The sequence below is a fragment of the Carassius carassius genome, chromosome 10 (assembly GCF_963082965.1).
Source record: "Carassius carassius chromosome 10, fCarCar2.1, whole genome shotgun sequence".
NCBI lineage: Eukaryota > Metazoa > Chordata > Actinopteri > Cypriniformes > Cyprinidae > Carassius > Carassius carassius.
In genome coordinates, this window is record NC_081764.1 from 10,423,130 (window position 1) to 10,444,149 (window position 21,020).

Here is a 21,020-nt window from a genome sequence, read left to right on the forward strand (position 1 = left end):
TATGGACAAGTCAGTGGGACCCGACACTGTTTAGTTAGCAACATAAAATATCATACCATCAAAATATCACATTTTGTGTTCCACAGAAGAAAAAATACATACATGAGAAAGACATGGGGATGAAAAAATTATGACAAAACTTTCACTTTGGGCAGGACGGTTCCTTCAACACATTCAGCTTCTCCTTTTTTAAATTCAGAAACCATAATTTGCTTGATGTTGCAGGTCTCCATAGTTCAACATGGCTAAAAGGAACTCAAAACTCAAATGGTTACTTCTCATCCACCTCTTACTATCCGATGTGGTATTTGGCAGAGTGCCACTCCCTCAAAGCAAACTGAGGCCCTTCAGTCACTTCAGAAATATTTCAAGAAGATAAAAAATCACAAGTGGTTGAAGATCTTTCTGCTGCCCATCAATTGGTCTTGTAACTCTCAGCCTCTCTACAAGGTCAGCTGGACCTCCAATGGAAGCTGTGCAAGCTGTGCAGAGCTCTCTAATGGAGGCTGGAAAGGAAAGGGTTTCTCTCAAGAGCTATTAGGGTTGGCAATGGTGCCAGTGCAGGTGTCAGCAGGATGTTTGTTTGAAGCCCAAGTGTTGATAATGCAACTATATGCGGTGTTGGGGCAAAATGATACACATACATTTTTTTAGGACATACTGGTAGTGATTAAGAGAGGTAAAGAGAGGGATTCATCACACATGGTTCATCACAGCTTTACCAATGGATTCAAAACTCCTTCATCTCCTTCTATGCTGAACTCTGAGTCACCGTGCTATCTACAGGCTGTTATATTTAACATTCATCAGCTAGCTGAGGTGGGTGAGAAAGATGAGAGTAAAGTTAGGAATAGGGGGCAATGCAATGGCTGGGTGAGGGTGAAAGGTACTCGGTTTCTCGGGCAGGCTGCAGAACAGAGCAAGCAATTGTGTCTTGAGGAAGCACAGCAGGCTTGTGGAAGCTTGGGATTCCAGTGTGCAGGTGTGACCCAGGATGGTGATTCTGGATAGTAGCGTGTTATCTCGAGGCCTGGAAGCCGCATAGTGTCTTTATCTAACGCTGAGAGCTGGATTCAAACTTGCAAGGTGAGATCTGTACGTTGGCACTAAAATGGGGATCCTCAGCATCAATGTGTAATTAAAAAAGATGAGCAAGTGTATACAGTAGTGGAGTGGATTCTGGCAGTCTCCACACTGTATAATCTGGGAACAGCCGTTTACTATGCTTTGGTTAGCTGCTATGACACTGCAAAAGAGAGAGCCATCTTCAGCACTGTGGATCTGGGCACAGATGCACTTATGGCTGTAACGGGGTGGAACTGCAGGAGTTGCCGGTTATGTGTTGGGGGCTGGATTAAAAACAGGTGTGAAGGCAGAGATTAAATATCTACTGAACAGCATGAAAGAGGAAGCTGACCTTGTAATGAACCAGAACAGCTGGGAGGACAGAACTATCACTGTCCAATAAAAGACCAAGGAGAAACCGATGAAGAGAGTCAAGAACAACAGTTGCATTGCTGCAGGGCCTCAAGGATTTTTCCATCTGTATTAAATAATGTTTAGATCACTCTATTTGTCTATATGTTCAGTCATAATAAATATGTTCCCGTTCAGTAATAAATACCTTAATATCCAAAAGGTATTTAATGACATCAGAACGAAGTGACTTAATTTCTTGTGCGGAAAAAAATAACAACACAAACTTGAGCTAATTTTAGCATTTTTCCATTCAACATTCTACTTTTTCAGAAATTGATATAGAAAGTTAAAGAACCCTGTATGATTTATATATATATATATATATATATATATTATACTATTATAATATGATACAATCAATATTTCAAAATACTTCCTTTTTATGAAATATGTTCAATGTACTTGTCATTAGTCCCTGAGCTTGCGCATATAATTACAGTCTGGTATTTATAGAAATAATATTTTAAAGGGATGGTTCACCCAAAAATGAAAATTCTGTCATTAATAACTCACCCTCATGTCGTTCCCAATCTGTAAGACCTTCATTCATCTTTGGAGCTAAAATTCATATATAACCTCACTGACCCTGGATAGACAGCAACAGAACTACCACGTTTCAAGGCACAGAAAGTAAGGTCATCATTAAAATAGTCCATGTGACAAAAACTATACTGGTAGACTAAAGGCCTGTTTACACCAATAACTTTAACTATAGCCTCAAATATGTTGCCGTCCAAACCAACTGATGATATTGTTCTTTTTATTTCCAAGTGCACTGTGAACATGATTATGCTTTATATGTCAATTATTCTTTTATTCATCAGCTGGAAAAAAAATATCTTTTTGGTAATAGTTTTTGATTGTAGAGCATTCATTTTTGACAGCTATGCATTTTTACATTTGCTTGTATGCAGAAATACCAAGAGGAACCCTATACTCTTGCTACTATTATCAACTGGTTCCTGGTGAAGGAGAAAGGGATCTTGAATGATGCAGAACTTGCACAGCAAGTTAGTGAATTAAAGTATCATCATCATCATCATCATTATTAATATCATTATCAGCATCATCATCAGTCACTTCTGATTCTCTCTCTCAATGATTCAGGTGCAGATGTTGCAGGTTCAGCCAGCTGCAATGGAGTTGGAGAGCCAGAGACAAGTAGAAAATAGGTTAAAAGACCTTAAGACCAAAGTAGAGGTGTGTGTCTGTGAGTATACACTTATACAGGTATGTGTGTGTGTGTGCGTGTTTGTTCAAGAGCATGATTCATTGTTTCTTTTGACAGGTGATGGAGCACAGCGTAAGGTGTTTGGAGGAGCAGCAGGATGAGTTTGATTTTAAATATCAGACGCACCTAATGGACTGTGAGGCTGCACACTAAACACACTGTCTTTGATTTCACTATATGTGGTGGTGTTAATATGTGTGTATATTTAATGTGTCTTTAGCTTGCACTGAAGAAGAGAAGAAAAAGCAATTAGAAGGGCTTCAGAAGATGCTCAATGCACTTGATAACTGCAGAAGGGTAGGCAAATTGTGTGTGCATGTCTATTCTATTCTATTCTATTCAGGATTATTATTGTTAACTAAACTTTTGAAATTAGGTTGCCAGAGAAACTAACTGAAAAGAGCCTAAAACAAAAACAAAAAAAAATATATATGTATATATGTGTGTTTATAAACCATGCTGTTTTTGTATCATTGTCTTAGAACTTCCTGTCTGATATCTCGGCTATGTTGGACGCTGCTGATGTTCTGCGCTCAGCACTCATAGATGAGGAACTGGTGGAGTGGAAGCGGAGACAACAGAAGTCCTGCATTGGTGCTCCTGATAATACAAGTCTGGAACACTTAGAGAAATGGTAACTGCTCATGAATTTCTCTGAGCGGTGATCAGTACAAACACCATTCAGTACTACTTTTAAGATGTTTATGGTCTTCGACAGGTTCACTCAAATTATAGAGTGCATGTTCCAGCTGCAGATGTTCTTACAGAAGCTTGATGAGCTGGTAGGGAAGATGACCTACGAAAATGACCCCATCCCGGACCGAAAACCCCCTTTAAAGAGTAGATTGGACACTCTATTGACCAAACTAATAAAGAGGTACACTCAACCATGTACACAACAACAAATACACAACTCTGTCTTCATGCTTATGTGCTTTATTATATGTTGGTGTGTTTTTAGCTCATTTGTTGTAGAGAATCAGCCATCCATGCCACAAGGTCGAGGCCTCCTGTTGCTGCGCACAAATGTTCAGTTCTCAGTCAAAGTCAGGTCAGGCTCTAACATTATACTGCACATTACTTGTCACCTGTGAAATTTTTGTGAAAGTTTAGTTCAAGTTGAGATGAAAAAAAAAAAAAAGGTTTTCCCTCAGACCTAAAAGGACAATAACTCTCCTCTCTACAGATTGTTATATAAAGTTCCTGAACTCAACCATGTTATGAAGGTGACTGTTTCTGTTAACAAGTAAGATCACTGTCTCTCTTTCTTTCCTCATATGGTATGATTTGTCTTTCTGAGACTATAGAATCTGGGAGTCATTCTTGTAAGATATATATTTGGTTTAGAGCTGTAATCGGGCCATAAAAGTTAGGCCCGACAGGACCCGAGCCCAAAAGGAATTGGCCGAGCCCGACAAGTACATTTTTATTGACAGCTTTTTAAAAGCCCGAACACGTTCACAGCCCGACATTATTCAAATGTGCGCACACACACAGCTGTTTTGCCTTTTGTCAAGAATGAGTAATTTATACATGTTTATACATGTATACACATTTATACATGTATAAACATTTCAAGGCACAGAAAGTAAGGTCATCATTAAAATAGTCCATGTGATGTGGTTTAACCTTAATTTTATGCTACGAGAATACTTTTCTGGGTCTTGAACGTGGTAGTTCCATTGCTGTTTGGTACAGAAAGCTCTCAGATTTCATCAAAAATATCTTAATTTGTGTTCTGAAGAAGAATGAAGGTCTTATGGGTTTGGAACGACCTGAGGGTGAATTAATGACAAAAAAATATATTTTTGGGTGAATTACATGAGGGTGAATTAATGACAAAAATATTATTTTGGGGTGAACTATCCCTTGAATTAGTTACAGACTTCAAAAGGTAGTACATAACAGGAATGACCAGTAGCCACTTATAAGCTACTCAATATAGCAGTTCTCCAGCTTCAGCTGAGACTTTGACTTGCGTCAATCATGGAAAATATTTAAGTTATTATATCGTTGGGAGGAACAGAGCACTACTAGTAGAATACAAGATAAACAGAAATGATAGAGCATAAAAACCAGAATTACGTGTCATGAGAGTTATTTGAATACGAATATGTAGTTACGAATATGTAGTTAATTTATAACAGTTGCACGTAAAATCAAATAGAAATGTTTAAACCAGTATCTCAGTTTGTAAACTCATTTTTTTTAAAATGTATAATCGTATTTTATATATGGATAGTGTAAAATAAATAAAATATTTCGTGAAGAGATCGTATGGCATTTCTGTACATCCATCCATTGACTTTCACTTCCTCATTTCTTGGAACGTGAGAGCTCGAGAGTTTCATTTCTACCGATGTTCTATCGACACCCCTCCGCTCTGAGTTGATTGACGGAAGCTTCTACCAAATATGGTAGTCAAGTGTGCCCTTCTGCGCCAATGAACTGACGCGAAGTTTCCCTACGTAACAAGATGGGTGGGATTTAATAATTCAGTAGGTGAGGAAAAGAACAACGCGCTGGAAGAAAAGCACAGCAGAGGGGGGTTTAGTGAAGAGCCGACGGTTTCCTGAGAAGTGCTAGTCATGTGTTTCTAGTCAGCTGATGATCAGTTCAGGACTGTTGTTGTCTTTCTTGTATGTCTGCGGAAGACACTTTTCAAACTGAGGTTTGACGATAGGTTCTTCAAACGTGCAGACGATTGTTTCAGGTAAGTTATTGATATTTTACTATACGCTAATATGACAGTTATTCATCATGGGATGGTTATCCAGTCGTCATCATCAGTCATTATGCTGTCAAATGCATCGGATTAGTGTAAGATTACTGTATATTAGTAGTCTATAACTTATCTTTATTATGACCGTGGTGTCACACTTTGTCCTCATGGTTGGTTAGAAACGCAGTTCTTGAGTCAGTATTTCCGTTTGTTGTTTGAGGGCAGTGTGAAGGAACTGTAACTGTGAGGACAGAGAGCGTGTAACATAAGCATGTGTTTCAGTCCTGGGCACCTTTGGCCCTGTGGAAATTTAAACGGTCTTCTAAAACACGTTTTGTACTCCCATTAGTTAGTTTAATTTGGTAATACTTTAATATGTCTTCTGTCATTTTTAGCATGGACATTTCGACACAATTTCAAACAGATCTCAAATTACGTATTTTGTATGATAACATCATATGATGGAAATGATGACAGTGGGAATGGACTACGGTGGAAGTACAGTAAATAATATGTAATATTGTATAATACTGTAATATTGCGAAAAATTAGTTTTAAAAAATTGCTTAATTCTTTTGAAAAGTGTTTTTTTTTTTTTCAGGATTCTTTGGTGAATAGAAAGTATATATATATATATATTTGAATTGTGAGTCTTTTGAAACATTATAAATGACTTAAATGTCTAAATATATATTTTTTAAGAATCTCTATTGTGCTTTTCGTACAATAACATTTCTTGCTGACCAAAAATGCTCAATATGCCACTCCATTTGCACAAAAATGTCAGGTTGAAGAGTCATTCCATACATTATTATTCTGCTCTTCAACTTCCAAACAAATCTCTCCATGGCTTGTTTTTAAAAATAACCACTGGAACAGTGATTCCGTTCTGACATTTGACTTGCCAAGTAGTGGCAGGACAGGTCCAGTCCCAGTCCTGACTAGTCCTTGATCTTTCGGCAAACATGAAATGTTTATTATTGTAATTATTTTGTAGAATGACACAGTGGGAGCGATTGCAGCAGCTGGATACAGTGTATTCACAGAGGGCTTTTGATCTGTACAATGGAGATGAATTCCCAATGGATGTGAGACATTACTTGGCACACTGGATCGAGGGCCAGGACTGGTGAGTGTATTCCCTATGTGAGCAAGAGCTAAAACCTGTGGATTGATTCTTATAATTCAATATCCTAGAATGTATTAATAACCATGGATAAGGAGAAGCACACAGCTGCACCAAGGAGTATCAACCAGGCGATACAAGCAAAGTTTCTGTCTGTGTGTGTTGCAGGGAACGTGCTTCTCGGGACTCTTCCCAAGCTGCATTCCTGTTTCAGGTGCTTTTAGAGAATCTGGACAACCAGTTCAGTCGTTTTGCGCACGAGAGAGAGAGTTTTCTACTGCAGCGTAATTTCAGACGCTACAAACAAAACTTTCAGGTAAGTGTACATCTGTTGCCAAAACCATCATGCCTGATGACCTCTTTGGATTTGTGAGGCTCTAAAATTGCTAAACATGCTAAACAAAAACTATACTGGTAGACTAAAGGCCTGTTTACACCAATAACTTTAACTATAGCCTCAAATATGTTGCCGTCCAAACCAACTGATGATATTGTTCTTTTTATTTCCAAGTGCACTGTGAACATGATTATGCTTTATATGTCAATTATTCTTTTATTCATCAGCTGGAAAAAAATATCTTTTTGGTAATAGTTTTTGATTGTAGAGCATTCATTTTTGACAGCTATGCATTTTTACATTTGCTTGTATGCAGAAATACCAAGAGGAACCCTATACTCTTGCTACTATTATCAACTGGTTCCTGGTGAAGGAGAAAGGGATCTTGAATGATGCAGAACTTGCACAGCAAGTTAGTGAATTAAAGTATCATCATCATCATCATCATTATTAATATCATTATCAGCATCATCATCAGTCACTTCTGATTCTCTCTCTCAATGATTCAGGTGCAGATGTTGCAGGTTCAGCCAGCTGCAATGGAGTTGGAGAGCCAGAGACAAGTAGAAAATAGGTTAAAAGACCTTAAGACCAAAGTAGAGGTGTGTGTCTGTGAGTATACACTTATACAGGTATGTGTGTGTGTGTGCGTGTTTGTTCAAGAGCATGATTCATTGTTTCTTTTGACAGGTGATGGAGCACAGCGTAAGGTGTTTGGAGGAGCAGCAGGATGAGTTTGATTTTAAATATCAGACGCACCTAATGGACTGTGAGGCTGCACACTAAACACACTGTCTTTGATTTCACTATATGTGGTGGTGTTAATATGTGTGTATATTTAATGTGTCTTTAGCTTGCACTGAAGAAGAGAAGAAAAAGCAATTAGAAGGGCTTCAGAAGATGCTCAATGCACTTGATAACTGCAGAAGGGTAGGCAAATTGTGTGTGCATGTCTATTCTATTCTATTCTATTCAGGATTATTATTGTTAACTAAACTTTTGAAATTAGGTTGCCAGAGAAACTAACTGAAAAGAGCCTAAAACATAATATATATATATATATATATATATATATATATATGTGTATATATGTGCGTTTATAAACCATGCTGTTTTTGTATCATTGTCTTAGAACTTCCTGTCTGATATCTCGGCTATGTTGGACGCTGCTGATGTTCTGCGCTCAGCACTCATAGATGAGGAACTGGTGGAGTGGAAGCGGAGACAACAGAAGTCCTGCATTGGTGCTCCTGATAATACAAGTCTGGAACACTTAGAGAAATGGTAACTGCTCATGAATTTCTCTGAGCGGTGATCAGTACAAACACCATTCAGTACTACTTTTAAGATGTTTATGGTCTTCGACAGGTTCACTCAAATTATAGAGTGCATGTTCCAGCTGCAGATGTTCTTACAGAAGCTTGATGAGCTGGTAGGGAAGATGACCTACGAAAATGACCCCATTCCGGGCCGAAAACCCCCTTTAAAGAGTAGATTGGACACTCTATTGACCAAACTAATAAAGAGGTACACTCAAACATGTACACAACAACAAATACACAACTCTGTCTTCATGCTTATGTGCTTTATTATATGTTGGTGTGTTTTTAGCTCATTTGTTGTAGAGAATCAGCCATCCATGCCGCAAGGTCGAGGCCTCCTGTTGCTGCGCACAAATGTTCAGTTCTCGGTCAAAGTCAGGTCAGGCTCTAACATTATACTGCACATTACTTGTCACCTGTGAAATTTTTGTGAAAGTTTAGTTCAAGTTGAGATGAAAAAAAAAAAAAAAAGGTTTTCCCTCAGACCTAAAAGGACAATAACTCTCCTCTCTACAGATTGTTATATAAAGTTCCTGAACTCAACCATGTTATGAAGGTGACTGTTTCTGTTAACAAGTAAGATCACTGTCTCTCTTTCTTTCCTCATATGGTATGATTTGTCTTTCTGAGACTATAGAATCTGGGAGTCATTATTGTAAGATATATATTTGGTTTAGAGCTGTAATCGGGCCATAAAAGTTAGGCCCGACAGGACCCGAGCCCAAAAGGAATTGGCCGAGCCCGACAAGTACATTTTTATTGACAGCTTTTTAAAAGCCCGAACACGTTCACAGCCCGACATTATTCAAATGTGCGCACACACACAGCTGTTTTGCCTTTTGTCAAGAATGAGTAATTTATACATGTTTTAACATAATTTTTTCATAACTAACATAGACTACACCATTTGGAAGTTGGAATACAGAAATAAAATAAGTCCTCTGTGACATCGTAACATCTCAGCAATCTAAATATAGACATGGGCTCATTTAGCCTTTAAATAGACCAACGCACCAATAAAAACAAGTATTTTTTAACAAATTAAATTGAGATAAATTTTACATTAAGATTGGTATTTGGCAATAACAAAATTAAGATAAAGGCTCCGCCGGATTAGCTTCGCCACTAGCAGCTGACATTTAATAAAAGAATAATGCCAACATTAGCGAAAATACTCTGTCCACATTATGCATTTAAGACTCAATGAATATTTAGTTATCATTTGAAAAACCTTTACTCACAGAGATTAGGCTAAGCCTACATGTTTTTGTGGAGGAACATTATTGAATCCACTGAAGATGTCTTCAGCGTTTTCCTGCGCTCATTGATGGTGCGTCATTATTCACTCATTATTCTCATTATAAACATGATCAAAACTTTTCCACACCTCAGACTTTGCTTAAGTTGCTGGTGCAACCAAAACGTAATCACCAGAGGCAAGCCTCCGTTACACCTACTCAGCATCCATTTTCGCATCTTTCTCACACTAATCGAAACACATCACATGACCGCTCGTTTACCTCGCATACCGGAGCGCAAGCCCGAGACCGGCCAAAGCCCGCGTAAGATGGTATAAATAAAGGCCGAACCCGTCAGGTCCCACCGGGTCCCGTCGGGTTCGGGCAAAGAAATCTTCAGCTCTAATTTGGTTTGACATGGTTTTAAGGTTAGAACTCTGAATTCTTACTGTCTTCTCTTGCTTTTGTTTTTATTTTTTAGTGAAACTTCACAACTGAAAGGGTGAGTGTTTCCATACACACTTCCCCATCGCTCTGCTCCACAAATCCATGACTATGATTTTAAATAACATGTTAAATGTGTTTATATGGTAGGTTTCGGAAATTTAATGTGCTGGGTACCTTAAGTAAAGCCCTTAACATGGCTGAGAGTATGAATGGGGGCATGGTTGCTGATTTCAGACATTTGGTGAGTCCTTCCAGTGTGCATTTGAACGAATAAAAAGTAACATGTTATTACTACATACTAAAACCTTTCATATTTAATGTTCAGTTGACATTAAGCGATGGCACAATAACATCTGATTATTTGGTATTGGATTGTGTTACATTTTTTAACCAGATTTTGATCATAATGATAAAACGATAATAAAAAGCTTAAGCATTGTCTATGTGTGCTTTTTCACAGAGTTTAAAAGACCAGAAAGTTGGTGGTGGAGGAAAAGGAATCAATGATGTGAGTTTTCTAAAGGTTCTAAGGATGAACTATACAGTAAATGCTAGTAATTACATTGCTGCATGTAACATGTATAAACCCAGTACCTGAGGCAATACATATTAAGAGTGTTTCCACATGTGTAGATTATTTGGTTTGTTCCAGAACAGGCTTAAATTGTTACAATGCACTGAATTCTCCTTGGGTTGGTTTGCCTTCACAAGTAAACGTTTCAAAACATACCCAAGATGTTCTTATGAAAATCACAAACCACACCAGGTTTATGAAACAAACACTCCAAAAGAGCCAAGTGTAAAAGTGCAAAATAGTCACTATAAAACACATTTAATTACAGTGCTTGGGATAATTAGATAAATAATGCCACAAAATAGAAATAATTGTGCAAAACTGTAAAATAATCAGAATTGGAGACGAAGCGATAAGTAGTGTTCTGTTTGTAAATCCTGTTGTGTGTTTTATGCAGCTCTCATTGAGTGTTACTGAAGAGCTGCACAGAATAACTTTCAAGACCCAGTTTGATTATCAAGGCATGTCTGTCCCTTTGGAGGTGAGACATCTTTTCCTCATTGAAAACATTCTCAGTAAAGTTCCATAGATTTCCCAGTCTAGCTTTTATGATCATGCTTCCTTTTTCCATCTCAGAACTCTTCTCTTCCTGTTGTGGTGATTTCAAACTCCAGTCAGCAGCAGAGTGCTTGGGCGTCTGTTCTGTGGTTCAACATGCTCTGCCCAGATCCCGAGGTCAGGAGCAGGAGTTACTTTTGGCTCATGAAAAGCTGTTTTTATTCATATTTGCATCACTAAAATTGGTAATAACTTTTTTGTGTGTGCATCTAGAACTTCAAGTTTTTTGAAAGCTCTCCTGCAGCCACTTGGCCACAGTTTGGGGAAATGCTAAATTGGCAGTTTCTCTCCAGTGGGAAACGTGGTCTAGACAATGACCAGTTGGAGACCCTTGCCATCAAACTATTTGGTATGTACATGCCACATCTTTCATTTATTAATATATCATAAAATATAAAGGTCATAAAGTTATCTGGTATATGTTAATAATGTAATATTTCTTATAAACAGGTAAACAACAGAGCTATGAAAACTGTACGATATCCTGGACCAAGTTCAGTAAGGTAAAAACAGATAAACACAGTTTATAGGTCTTTGTAAAATGCCTGGTGTTGATGTATGAGTGTTTTGTTTTCTCATGGTTGTCTGTGTGTGATTTAGGAGAACCTCCCTGATACAAACTTCACCCTGTGGGTGTGGCTGGATGGCATTCTAAACCTGGTTAAACTCTACCTGTCAGACCTGTGGAGTGATGGGTATGGATGCCATAGATAGATATATGGATAGATCTTCATTTTCAACAAAAGTTTGTTTGTTTTGTAGGTCTATAATGGGTTTTGTCAGCAAGGGGAAGGAAAGACTTTTATTGAAGAAGAAGCAGAATGGGACTTTTCTGTTGCGTTTTAGCGAAAGCATCAAAGATGGAGGAATCACGTTCAGCTGGGTGCAGTACGCTAATGATGGTAAACCATGTCATTAAAGTTATACTTAAAAAAAATATACATAGTTCAATATTTGGCCACTTGGGGTCCTGCAAATGTGAGCCTGAATATACAATGCTTTTTTTTAGGGTCTCCGAGTGTGCAAACAGTGAAACCATTCACCAGTACTGACCTAAAGCAGATTGCTTTACCTGATATCCTCTGCAACTTTCGAATCATGGAAGCAGAAAATATTCCAGTTAACCCACTGTGTTACCTTTACCCAAACACTCCCAAAGACCAGGCTTTCGGCAAATACTACAGTGAAAAGACTGAAGGTGAGTCTAGAATGTGGTCAATTTCAGACTTTACTACTTAAAATAAAAAAATTTCAACATTATAATTTTTTTTGTTAACAACATTTGACAAATCTGTGTATAAATATTACACTTTGACCATTTTTTTTTATCAATATTAATATAAAAAACAACCCTAATCAACATTTACTTAATTAGAACTTTCATTTCTTTCTTTTTTTAAATGTAGTATATATATATATAGTTGATATATAATTAATTTGAGCTAAGTACTAAATCGTTTCTGCTGTATTTAGTCATCATTTTCTTTGTCTTATGATGTTTTTGTTTCAGAGGAGAATCCTTACCTGAAGTATCTCAAAACCAAACTGGTTTTTGTCTCTAAAGAGTAAGTCTGTATTTGTTTATTGGTTTATATTTGAGTGTTTGCATGATTATGTAACATTTATGACAGCAATATCCCTGGTCTGGTGTTGACTATTTGATATTTTAACCTTTCTTTAAATGCACAACTTTTGTTTCAATCAGACTGAATTCATTCTGATTAATGAATCTGAATGTAGTGTCAACGGTAAATAAAAAACAAACAAACGCTAAATAAACTGATCAGGTTGATGTGCGTTTTAATCATAGGCATTATTATTATGCTCTCATATTTGAATACTTGTGAAGAAATAGTGACCTTATTTACAAAAAAATTATAATAAGCGCTTTACTATAACTATTCATGAGATTGTTTTGTTTAATCACCATCTAATTTATTGTGAGCTGAATATATCACCCAGCCTTAATTCAGTGCTTCATTACAGCAAATTTAGTCTTGCATACATGCAGGCATAATTTTCATCCTCAGCACAGCCTGCTGATGTTTTTTAAGGAGCGGAAACGGATAAATGAAGTATAACTTGGCCTTAGAAACGAGATGTACTTTGCCATACTTTTTATTACTCCCTGTGTATAAATTCTACAGGTTATTGCTAGAAGTTACCATTTAATGATGTGAGGTTCGCATTATGAGATTACAGCATTCAAGATGTTACCACAATATTATTTGAAGATAAGTACACCATCCATGTGATGTTGTAAGTTCAGGAGCGAACAGACTGTAAGGCCCCTATCATACACCCGGTGCAATGCGACGCAAGGCGCAGCGCAAGTGTGTTTGCTAGTTTCAGTCCGGCACCGTTCGCATTTTCCCGTCTAGCACCACGTCGTTTCATTAGCAAATGCTTTTGCGCTCATTTTTGCGCCCATGGGCGTTAGGGCTGTCACTTTTAGTTCGAAAATCGATTGCACAATCGATCGGACCAGCCAAAAAAAGTTTCGAAAATGAAAATAGGGAATCGATTTTAACCAAATATGTACACTATTAATTTTAAAATAATTAAACAATTAAAAAATATAAATGTAACAAAACTCAGAAACAAGCAGAAAAAGAAAATAAAGAATTTCGAAAGTGCAGTATGCCTTGCGAAAGCTAGAAAATACCAGCAATTTTACGCGCCTATAAGACCAAATGACGTCGAAAGCGACCTCTTATGCTGCGTTCATTCCAAACGCGAATAGAGAGTCTGGCGCGAATGACTTCAATGTTAAGTCAATGTAAATTAGCGTTTACCTGCGTCTGGAGGTCTCACGGCGCGGTAGACGCGAATTCGCCTCATTCGCGCATCTAGTTACAGGAGATTCTGAGTTATGAAAAGGACCATTGCAAGCTGACAGCGACCGGCTTTTGTGGTGGAGAATTGGCAGTAATACCCCCACCTTGCGCAGCTGTACCTGAGTGTCCCTGGGACATCAGTGCGGTCGGAGCGCGTCTTCTCAACAGCTGGACATATAGTGGATAAAAAACGCTCTGCTTCGCCTAGCCTAAGTGTCGGTTACGTTCAATAAAAAAACACACATGGCCTGTTCTCAAGTCCATTTTAAGTTTCATTTTTTTGAACAGTTGTTTGAAATTGATTGAATCATAATTTAAAATAATCTTGGAGATTTTTGAATTGTCTAAATCATAAATGCAGCCGGGTTGAAGCCTGCAGTGATGTTTTTCTTTTGTTATGGCAGCCGTCCCCTCTGCAAATATATTTTTTAGAGAATGTTGCACTCCTGTTGCTATTTGTTATTCTGCACGAAACTTCATGCCAATAAATAAGAAATATTGCTGACTTGTGTGTTTCCAGCGCTCTCTTTACGTTCGTCCGTTATTTGACATTGAAAAAGGAAACGTCTTTTTTTTAGACATGGAAAATCGATTTTACAATCGATTCAATAAACACTTATGTCTTAAAAATCGAAAATGATTTTTTCACAAAAGTGACGGCCCTAATGGGCGTGCTAGTCTAAGAAAAGAGGTGTGTTCAGGCGCAGCAGGCGCATTGCTATTTTAAGGAGCTGAAAATAGACTGCGCCATAGACCAACTCAAACCTGGTCTAAAGTCTGGCGCAATGTTTTTTCTTTATTTAAAGAGCGTACACGTTGCTTATTAAACACAGGGACGCACAGCAGCACACAAACATGCCAAATATTAAAAAATAAAGGATTGCAATGCATAAGACCGTTTAGACCATGCGCCCGGGCGCGCCAACTGTTTTTCCGTCGTTAAAATAGCAAAAGTGGATTTGGACACGCCCTGAGTGCACCTGCGCCGTGCGCTTTACACTTTGCATTTAGATCATTAAAAAAGGGCCCTAAGACTCTGGAATGAGTAGACACTGAGAGGGCTGTTCTGTTGTTTACTGTTGCTGCAGGAATGGCTGTTCTGGCGTCAGAGAGGGACCAGAGTCTGACCTGTGCACACAGGACAGAGGTGAGACTCGTCTTCACGGCCCTTCCAAATCCAATCAGCTCAACCCTAACCTGCTTCTCATTCGCTGGATAATCACCAAATGTGTCTTGATTGCAAAAGGCTTTCTGATGAATACAGATGTTACCTTTATGGATGCTTCTCTTTCATTCAGAGGCTAGGTCAAATTCATCTTGTTTAGACTCTTCCTCTCTTTCCCTACCATCCCTACCATTCCCTGCATTTGATTCACTGTGTACAAAGTCACCTGCTGTTTGTGTGGTGGGTGGTGACTGTAGTGTTTCTGTATTTCAATAACACAAACCTAACCTAACCATTCTGGTAACACTGATTGAAAAATGTTTATGGAAGCTTGAGCTTGCATGCCACATGCACATGGAAAATGTAGGGATGCTCCAGTATAGATAAGCTGATGATATAGCAAATGTTAAAATCTTGTACCCTTTTGTTTAAAACAAATTACATAAAAAAACTACAATGAGTTGTTTTAAATGATTGTATTATAATGTACAGTATAAAAAATGAATATTTTGACATTTACATTTTAAGTGTTTTTTTTTTTTTTGGCATGTTGCATGCCACAATTTAGGGATGCACCGATATCAATTACCTAATATTTTTGCAACTGATTTTATTTTTATCTGATAAATGGCTGATATTAAAATTCTCAACAGTTTTTATTTTTTTTACATAAATGAATAATAACTATGATTTTTTATATGTTGTTATATTATGATGTACAGTATGATAAATGGATATCCATTTTGAGATTTGCTGAAGATAATATTTACTAAATATCCACCTATCTCAAAAATGAAAAAAAAAAAAAAAAAAAAATCTAAAACTGGCTAATAACTTACCTGGTACCGATATATTGTGCATCTCTAAACTGACCCAACAGTCTTAAGAATAAAGTTTTTTTTTTTTTAATTGGCATTTATGGTTCCATAAAGAACCTTTTACATCCATTGGACCTTTCCATCACACAAAAGGTTCTTATAGTAAAAAAAACAATATATAAAAATTTTCTTCACTCTATGAAAAAAAAAAAGGTTCTTTATTGAAAGGCACTTTGGGGATCTAAAAATTGTTCTTCTATGGCAGAGCTGCGAAAACCTCCTTTTGGAACCTTTATTTTTAAAAGTGATGCTAATCAGCATAAAAAATACATGAAGTCATTATTATTGTAATGCAGCTATTGAGTTAATAACTTCTCTCTTTTGCTTTCTCATCTCCTTCATGTTTAAAAGACCCTCCTTCCTCTTCTGATGCGGGTGATGATGATGTGTTGCTCAAGGGGTCCGAGAAGTCTCCAATGATCTCCAGCTCTACCACTGATGCTGATTTTTTTAACAGTATTTTGGACATCGATGGCGAGAGCACTGTTCCAAATACATTTCCTGTAACCTCTCCCCACATTTCACACTCATGCCTCCAACAAAACCTTCCAGAGAGTGTCGAGGATAACCTTGGTGAAGCACTCTCTACAGACACTGATGTTAATTACACATTGCAAGAGTTTTTAAATGACATAAACCTTCATTTGCTGCAGGAGGAGCCAGATGACTTCATCCTTGATTCTAATTTTTAAGATCTTGGCAATCCCAACATACCATTGACCCCCTGAATTTGATCCATTTTACACAAAACCATGATCCAACTCAAGCCGTATAATTCTTTCCGTAGCTCTGATTTTTTGTAATCAAGTATCTTCATTTTCAGTACTGATTTTTTAGTATTACTTTATCAATTTAGTGTTTATATCTGAATGTCTACTCAGCCAATCATCTGTTACTTACAGTATGTCTATTAAATTTTAGGGGAGTAAAACCTTTGACAAAGATAAGTGAGGTCTTGTGAACTCACTATTCATAAGCTGCTAGTAAATATTTGTCCCTATAAAAATAAGCTGGAAAGAAAAAGTTACATTGAAATTGATTCAGAAAATATTAGAGCTCCTTAGCAATGAAAGTGGAAATTAGAGTTTGGATGACTTTATAAAATATATATATATATATATATATATATATATTAAAAAAACACTTCTGCCATTTAACCTAAGTTAAGCTCATGCTTTTGTGGTCCAAGTAAATGATCAGCAGAACAGTTTGTATTCTTCTATTCTAATTAACTGGGCCTTATTGGAGAGATAATTTGATAGTGAAACCGATAGACTTTATTAATGTGTCAAACACCTTTAGTAATGTGAATTAGCATTAGCTTTGAGCTAATGGTTTTAAAAGCGTCTTAACAACAGCCATTTCTGCGCATGCATTTATAACTATATAACTAATTCTCCATCTATATGGTGCAATTTTAAAGTTCTAAAAATTTAAAAATGTTTTTTTTTCAATGGCAAAAAAATTTATTACAGCACTTTAAACCAAACGCAGTGCTTGGTTTAAATGGCTTAATTTGACTTTTAAAGTCACTGATGTTGATAATGCTTTTATAGTAGTCTTTAACTTTCACTTTTATGATATGTTTATTTTGTATAACCACTATCGAGACTGTTGAAAAGTACCTGAATGCTTTGCTTTTAAGTCAACTCGATTTTTTTCCTTGTAGTTAATCATTTTAAAAGTGATTTGATGGCTTTCACTAAACCCAACTTCAAGACTATAGAAATACTTATAATTTTCCTGTTTTTGGTGCTGGATAGTTGAGTTATCAATTACAGATTTAATGAGGCAGATACTGGGATTAACTTATATATATAAAAAAGGGAAATGATCATTTTGACGCTTACATTTTCTAGAATTTCAAAAGCAGAATTTAGTTCGGATGTTCTGTTATCCAGCTGGTGAAAATACTTAATATTTGTTTTAGATGTTTTTATCTTTTAAACAAACTGAATTTGAATCCGACTGATTGTATGATTACTCTGAGAGTAACACTGAGATTTCTGATGACAGAAAAATGCACTTAAGTTAGTTGTTGTGTAACAATGTTTACAGATCAATTAAAAGTCCTAGAGGAGATTGAACGGTCTCTGAACTCTTTTAGAGAACAAAAAGAAAAAAAAAAATATATATATATATTTTTTTTCTCTGAAATGAAATAAGATATCATAGTTATTTAGGTAGCACTTTATTTTACAGTCCTGTTCCTCATGTACATACTATGTACTTATTATAGTAATTACAATAACTATGTAATAACTAGGTACTAACCCTGAACCTACCCCTAAACCTAACCCTACCCCATGTAGTTACCTTGTATTATCAGAACGTTCTTAGATAAATACACTGCAAGTACACTATAAGTACATTTTAGTACACATACTGTAAAGTGCAACCGTTATTTAATCACTTTATCTTTTAGATCTAAATACCCCATAGCACTTCTGTTTGAATTTGTAGACTTTGCTTCAAATGCATGTAACCATGTTTTGCATTGTGTCCACTGTCAGCCTTATTGTAATATGTTTTATATCTGTTAACAAGACTTTGTAGAGTTGAAATATGAGTGTTAACAATGGTACAATATTGGTCCAATAAAACATCTAATGAGAGATAAATCTGTCATAATGTCATTCTAAATGAAAACCAAGAAAACTATAACTGATCTGGCTAAATGTTTTATACAGTCCCGTAGTGGTGAGATGTTGTGTTAACAAGTTAAAACCAGTTAGGTTTCCAAGACTATCTGTTCCCTTACTCAAGGAAAAAAATTTATTTGTCCCATGTCATTGTACACATGCCTTTTAAACAGATAGACAGAATTTAGAATTGGTGTGACATATACTGTAATAGCTAACACTTGTGGCAATTCTGAAATCCATGAGTATGATACCCAGAATTTTTTGCCTGATGATCTTAAATTTTTAAATACAATATAACCTTAGTTATGACGTCATTTGTGATATGGCTGATCCTTTAAGGAATGTCACGAATTTGGACTTGCGATATGCTTGGTTTCAGTACCGCTGCTCCCTGTACGCAGAGTACACAGTTTGCTTAGAGCACCAACTCCCAGGGGGGCACCACCATCCCAGTTGTAAACATAAATAAACGAGGCGCCATTCCTCCATCCGCGCTCGCGACCGCTCGCACCTCATGTTTGCGGCTGAATGTAATTGATGGATGGATGGACATCTATGCCCGTGAAAAGACATCAGCAATCCTAATATTCTCTCTGACTTTCCATGTTCCCTTACGAAAATTTGCTATGGTTTTAACACAACATAACACCTAAGCCATCAATAGCCTTTAAGATGACTTAAAATGCATTATATAAAAAACTGATGCAAGTGTGATACACACAAAGTATGTATACAATTGTTTTTTTTATTTTTCACTGAAATCTGTATATTTTTATAAGTTCAACGATCACCTTATTTTTTTTTTGCAGTGTGCAAATTAACGTATGTATATTGGTTTACATGGACAGAAAAAAAAAGGACTCTTATTTTGATATTCTGGCCCGGGAGTCGCGAACGGACTGGTGAACTGCGCATGCTTCCTCATACCAACAGAGGAGCTGTGAAGAAGCAGACGTGACTCCTCCCGGTCTTTTCATTTTATCCTGTTTTTACAGGTACAGTAATCTGTCTGACGGGCCTCCGGAGGCGGGGCCTGCAACAGATTCTTGGGGGCTTGTCCAGGATCCACTCCATGTGACGCTAGGAGGCGGATCCAAAGATTTCAGAACAGTAGGGACCAGGCGGCGTTGGGGCTAGAGGCCGGCGGCTGCTACATCCACGGAGCAACGAGACAAGAGGGCGTGTGCCAGGCAATCTCCGAGTACTGTAATCATCCTGAGGTCCAGGCTACCACGGAAGGGACGACAGGCGGTGACATAATGGCCGATCGTGCAAGGAAACAGGTGGTGTGGGACATCAAAAGAGAGCTAATTTCCTTACCTGCTGACGAACTGTTCCGCATCGCTAAGATTATTGGGTCAACAGCTAAACACAGCACCAGTGAACTGGAGGACAGTTTTGTTTTGGCCTTATCAACGCTTTCATGTCCAGTGAACTTTTGCTAGAGACTGAGGACAAAGGTATGAGTGAACTGTTGTCATTGCAAGAGATGGTAAAATCAGCAAAATAGATTTACACAACTACATCTGATGTTAATAAAACACGCACCCTATACATGTTTTACATCCACTCACCTCTCATGACACTCATCAGACACTACCACGTTACACCTGATTCAGGGGATGTTAAGGGGGCCATATCTGAAACAAACACAGAAATGCATAACATGCTGGCAGAGTATGAAGAACTTGGCCGAAAAATCCAACAGTTTATGACACCGACCCAGAACACTAACTTGACTCACACTTTAGCACAGGGGGGCGCCACTACAGCACACGTGAACCAGACTGAGCAACCCAAACGTGTATCTCCTGACTTTGCGTTCCCTATGGGGGGTTTTCAGTATATCCAGCCCAGTTAGTTTAAAATACATGGAGGCCAGATTAGAGATCACTCATCAGACATCACGTTCAACAATGTGTGGAGGCAAATAGAAAACGCTTAAAAGAGAACTTCAGCAATACCGATGTTGTTAGAGGTGTGCTGCGAATTATCAAGCCCGGCATTTTTAAAGATATGCTGATGAACAAAGATGACATGACTGTTGAAACAAAAAATACTCTTTGCTGCAAAACAAGCTGACTCAGACAGGAAGTATAGTGCTGCTACTGTACAGGATGTGTTCTTACACACTGTCTACCAAGGACTAAGCCACCGGTGTAAAGATATTCATAGTGAGCTGAAACCCTTCTTGTGGTGTAAGGAAGGATATAGCCAAGAGGATCATACTGGCTAGCAAGAACTCTGTAAATATGACGCATAGTTGGAGTGGTAGATTCAATGGCTCTGTGCCTGTATCTGAGGGTATCTGTATGGCAGTTCCAGAGGAGGCCTAGAGTCGACTCCAAGGGATCAAGAGAAGGATGGTGTGATAACCAGAGCTCTGTTTGTTCTGACCTGGCTTCAGGAGGAAGGTGACAGATGACCGGAGGATCATTACTGGCCCATTGTCTGATTTCGA

The 21,020-nt window shown here is 37.5% G+C and overlaps 1 protein-coding gene and 1 pseudogene across 2 annotated transcripts; both read left to right on the forward strand.

Moving 5' to 3' along the window:
• The first annotated feature begins 267 nt into the window (after positions 1 to 267).
• LOC132152243 (uncharacterized) lies at positions 268 to 1,482 on the forward strand (annotated as a pseudogene).
• A 3,745-nt stretch (positions 1,483 to 5,227) lies between these two features.
• LOC132151757 (signal transducer and activator of transcription 1-alpha/beta-like) lies at positions 5,228 to 16,721 on the forward strand. Of its 2 annotated transcripts, XM_059560106.1 has the most exons (24): positions 5,228 to 5,423; positions 6,430 to 6,561; positions 6,727 to 6,874; positions 7,212 to 7,307; positions 7,405 to 7,497; positions 7,586 to 7,664; positions 7,749 to 7,825; positions 8,028 to 8,179; positions 8,264 to 8,422; positions 8,507 to 8,596; positions 8,734 to 8,793; positions 9,937 to 9,957; positions 10,050 to 10,143; positions 10,363 to 10,410; positions 10,874 to 10,957; positions 11,053 to 11,151; positions 11,248 to 11,383; positions 11,485 to 11,537; positions 11,635 to 11,729; positions 11,797 to 11,936; positions 12,044 to 12,232; positions 12,545 to 12,599; positions 14,960 to 15,018; positions 16,266 to 16,721. In XM_059560106.1, the coding sequence occupies exons 2-24, from the start codon at positions 6,431 to 6,433 to the stop codon at positions 16,604 to 16,606; spliced, it is 2,499 nt and encodes an 832-aa protein (XP_059416089.1). In that variant the 5' UTR covers positions 5,228 to 5,423; position 6,430; the 3' UTR covers positions 16,607 to 16,721. The 2 variants fall into 2 exon arrangements, with proteins under 2 accessions (XP_059416089.1, XP_059416090.1); XM_059560107.1 differs by lacking the exon at positions 14,960 to 15,018 and having other exon boundaries at positions 16,266 to 16,433.
• The last annotated feature ends 4,299 nt before the right edge of the window (positions 16,722 to 21,020 follow it).

What these genes read in the sequence shown, in the direction of transcription:
- LOC132151757 (XM_059560106.1), top strand. Translation starts at nt 6,431, where the DNA reads ATGACACAGTGGGAGCGATTGCAGCAGCTGGATACAGTGTATTCACAG. An exon ending in GCTACAAACAAAACTTTCAG is followed by an intron (nt 6,875 to 7,211) that starts GTAAGTGTACAT and finishes GCTTGTATGCAG; the next exon opens with AAATACCAAGAGGAACCCTA. An exon ending in CTGGTTTTTGTCTCTAAAGA is followed by an intron (nt 12,600 to 14,959) that starts GTAAGTCTGTAT and finishes CTGTTGCTGCAG; the next exon opens with GAATGGCTGTTCTGGCGTCA.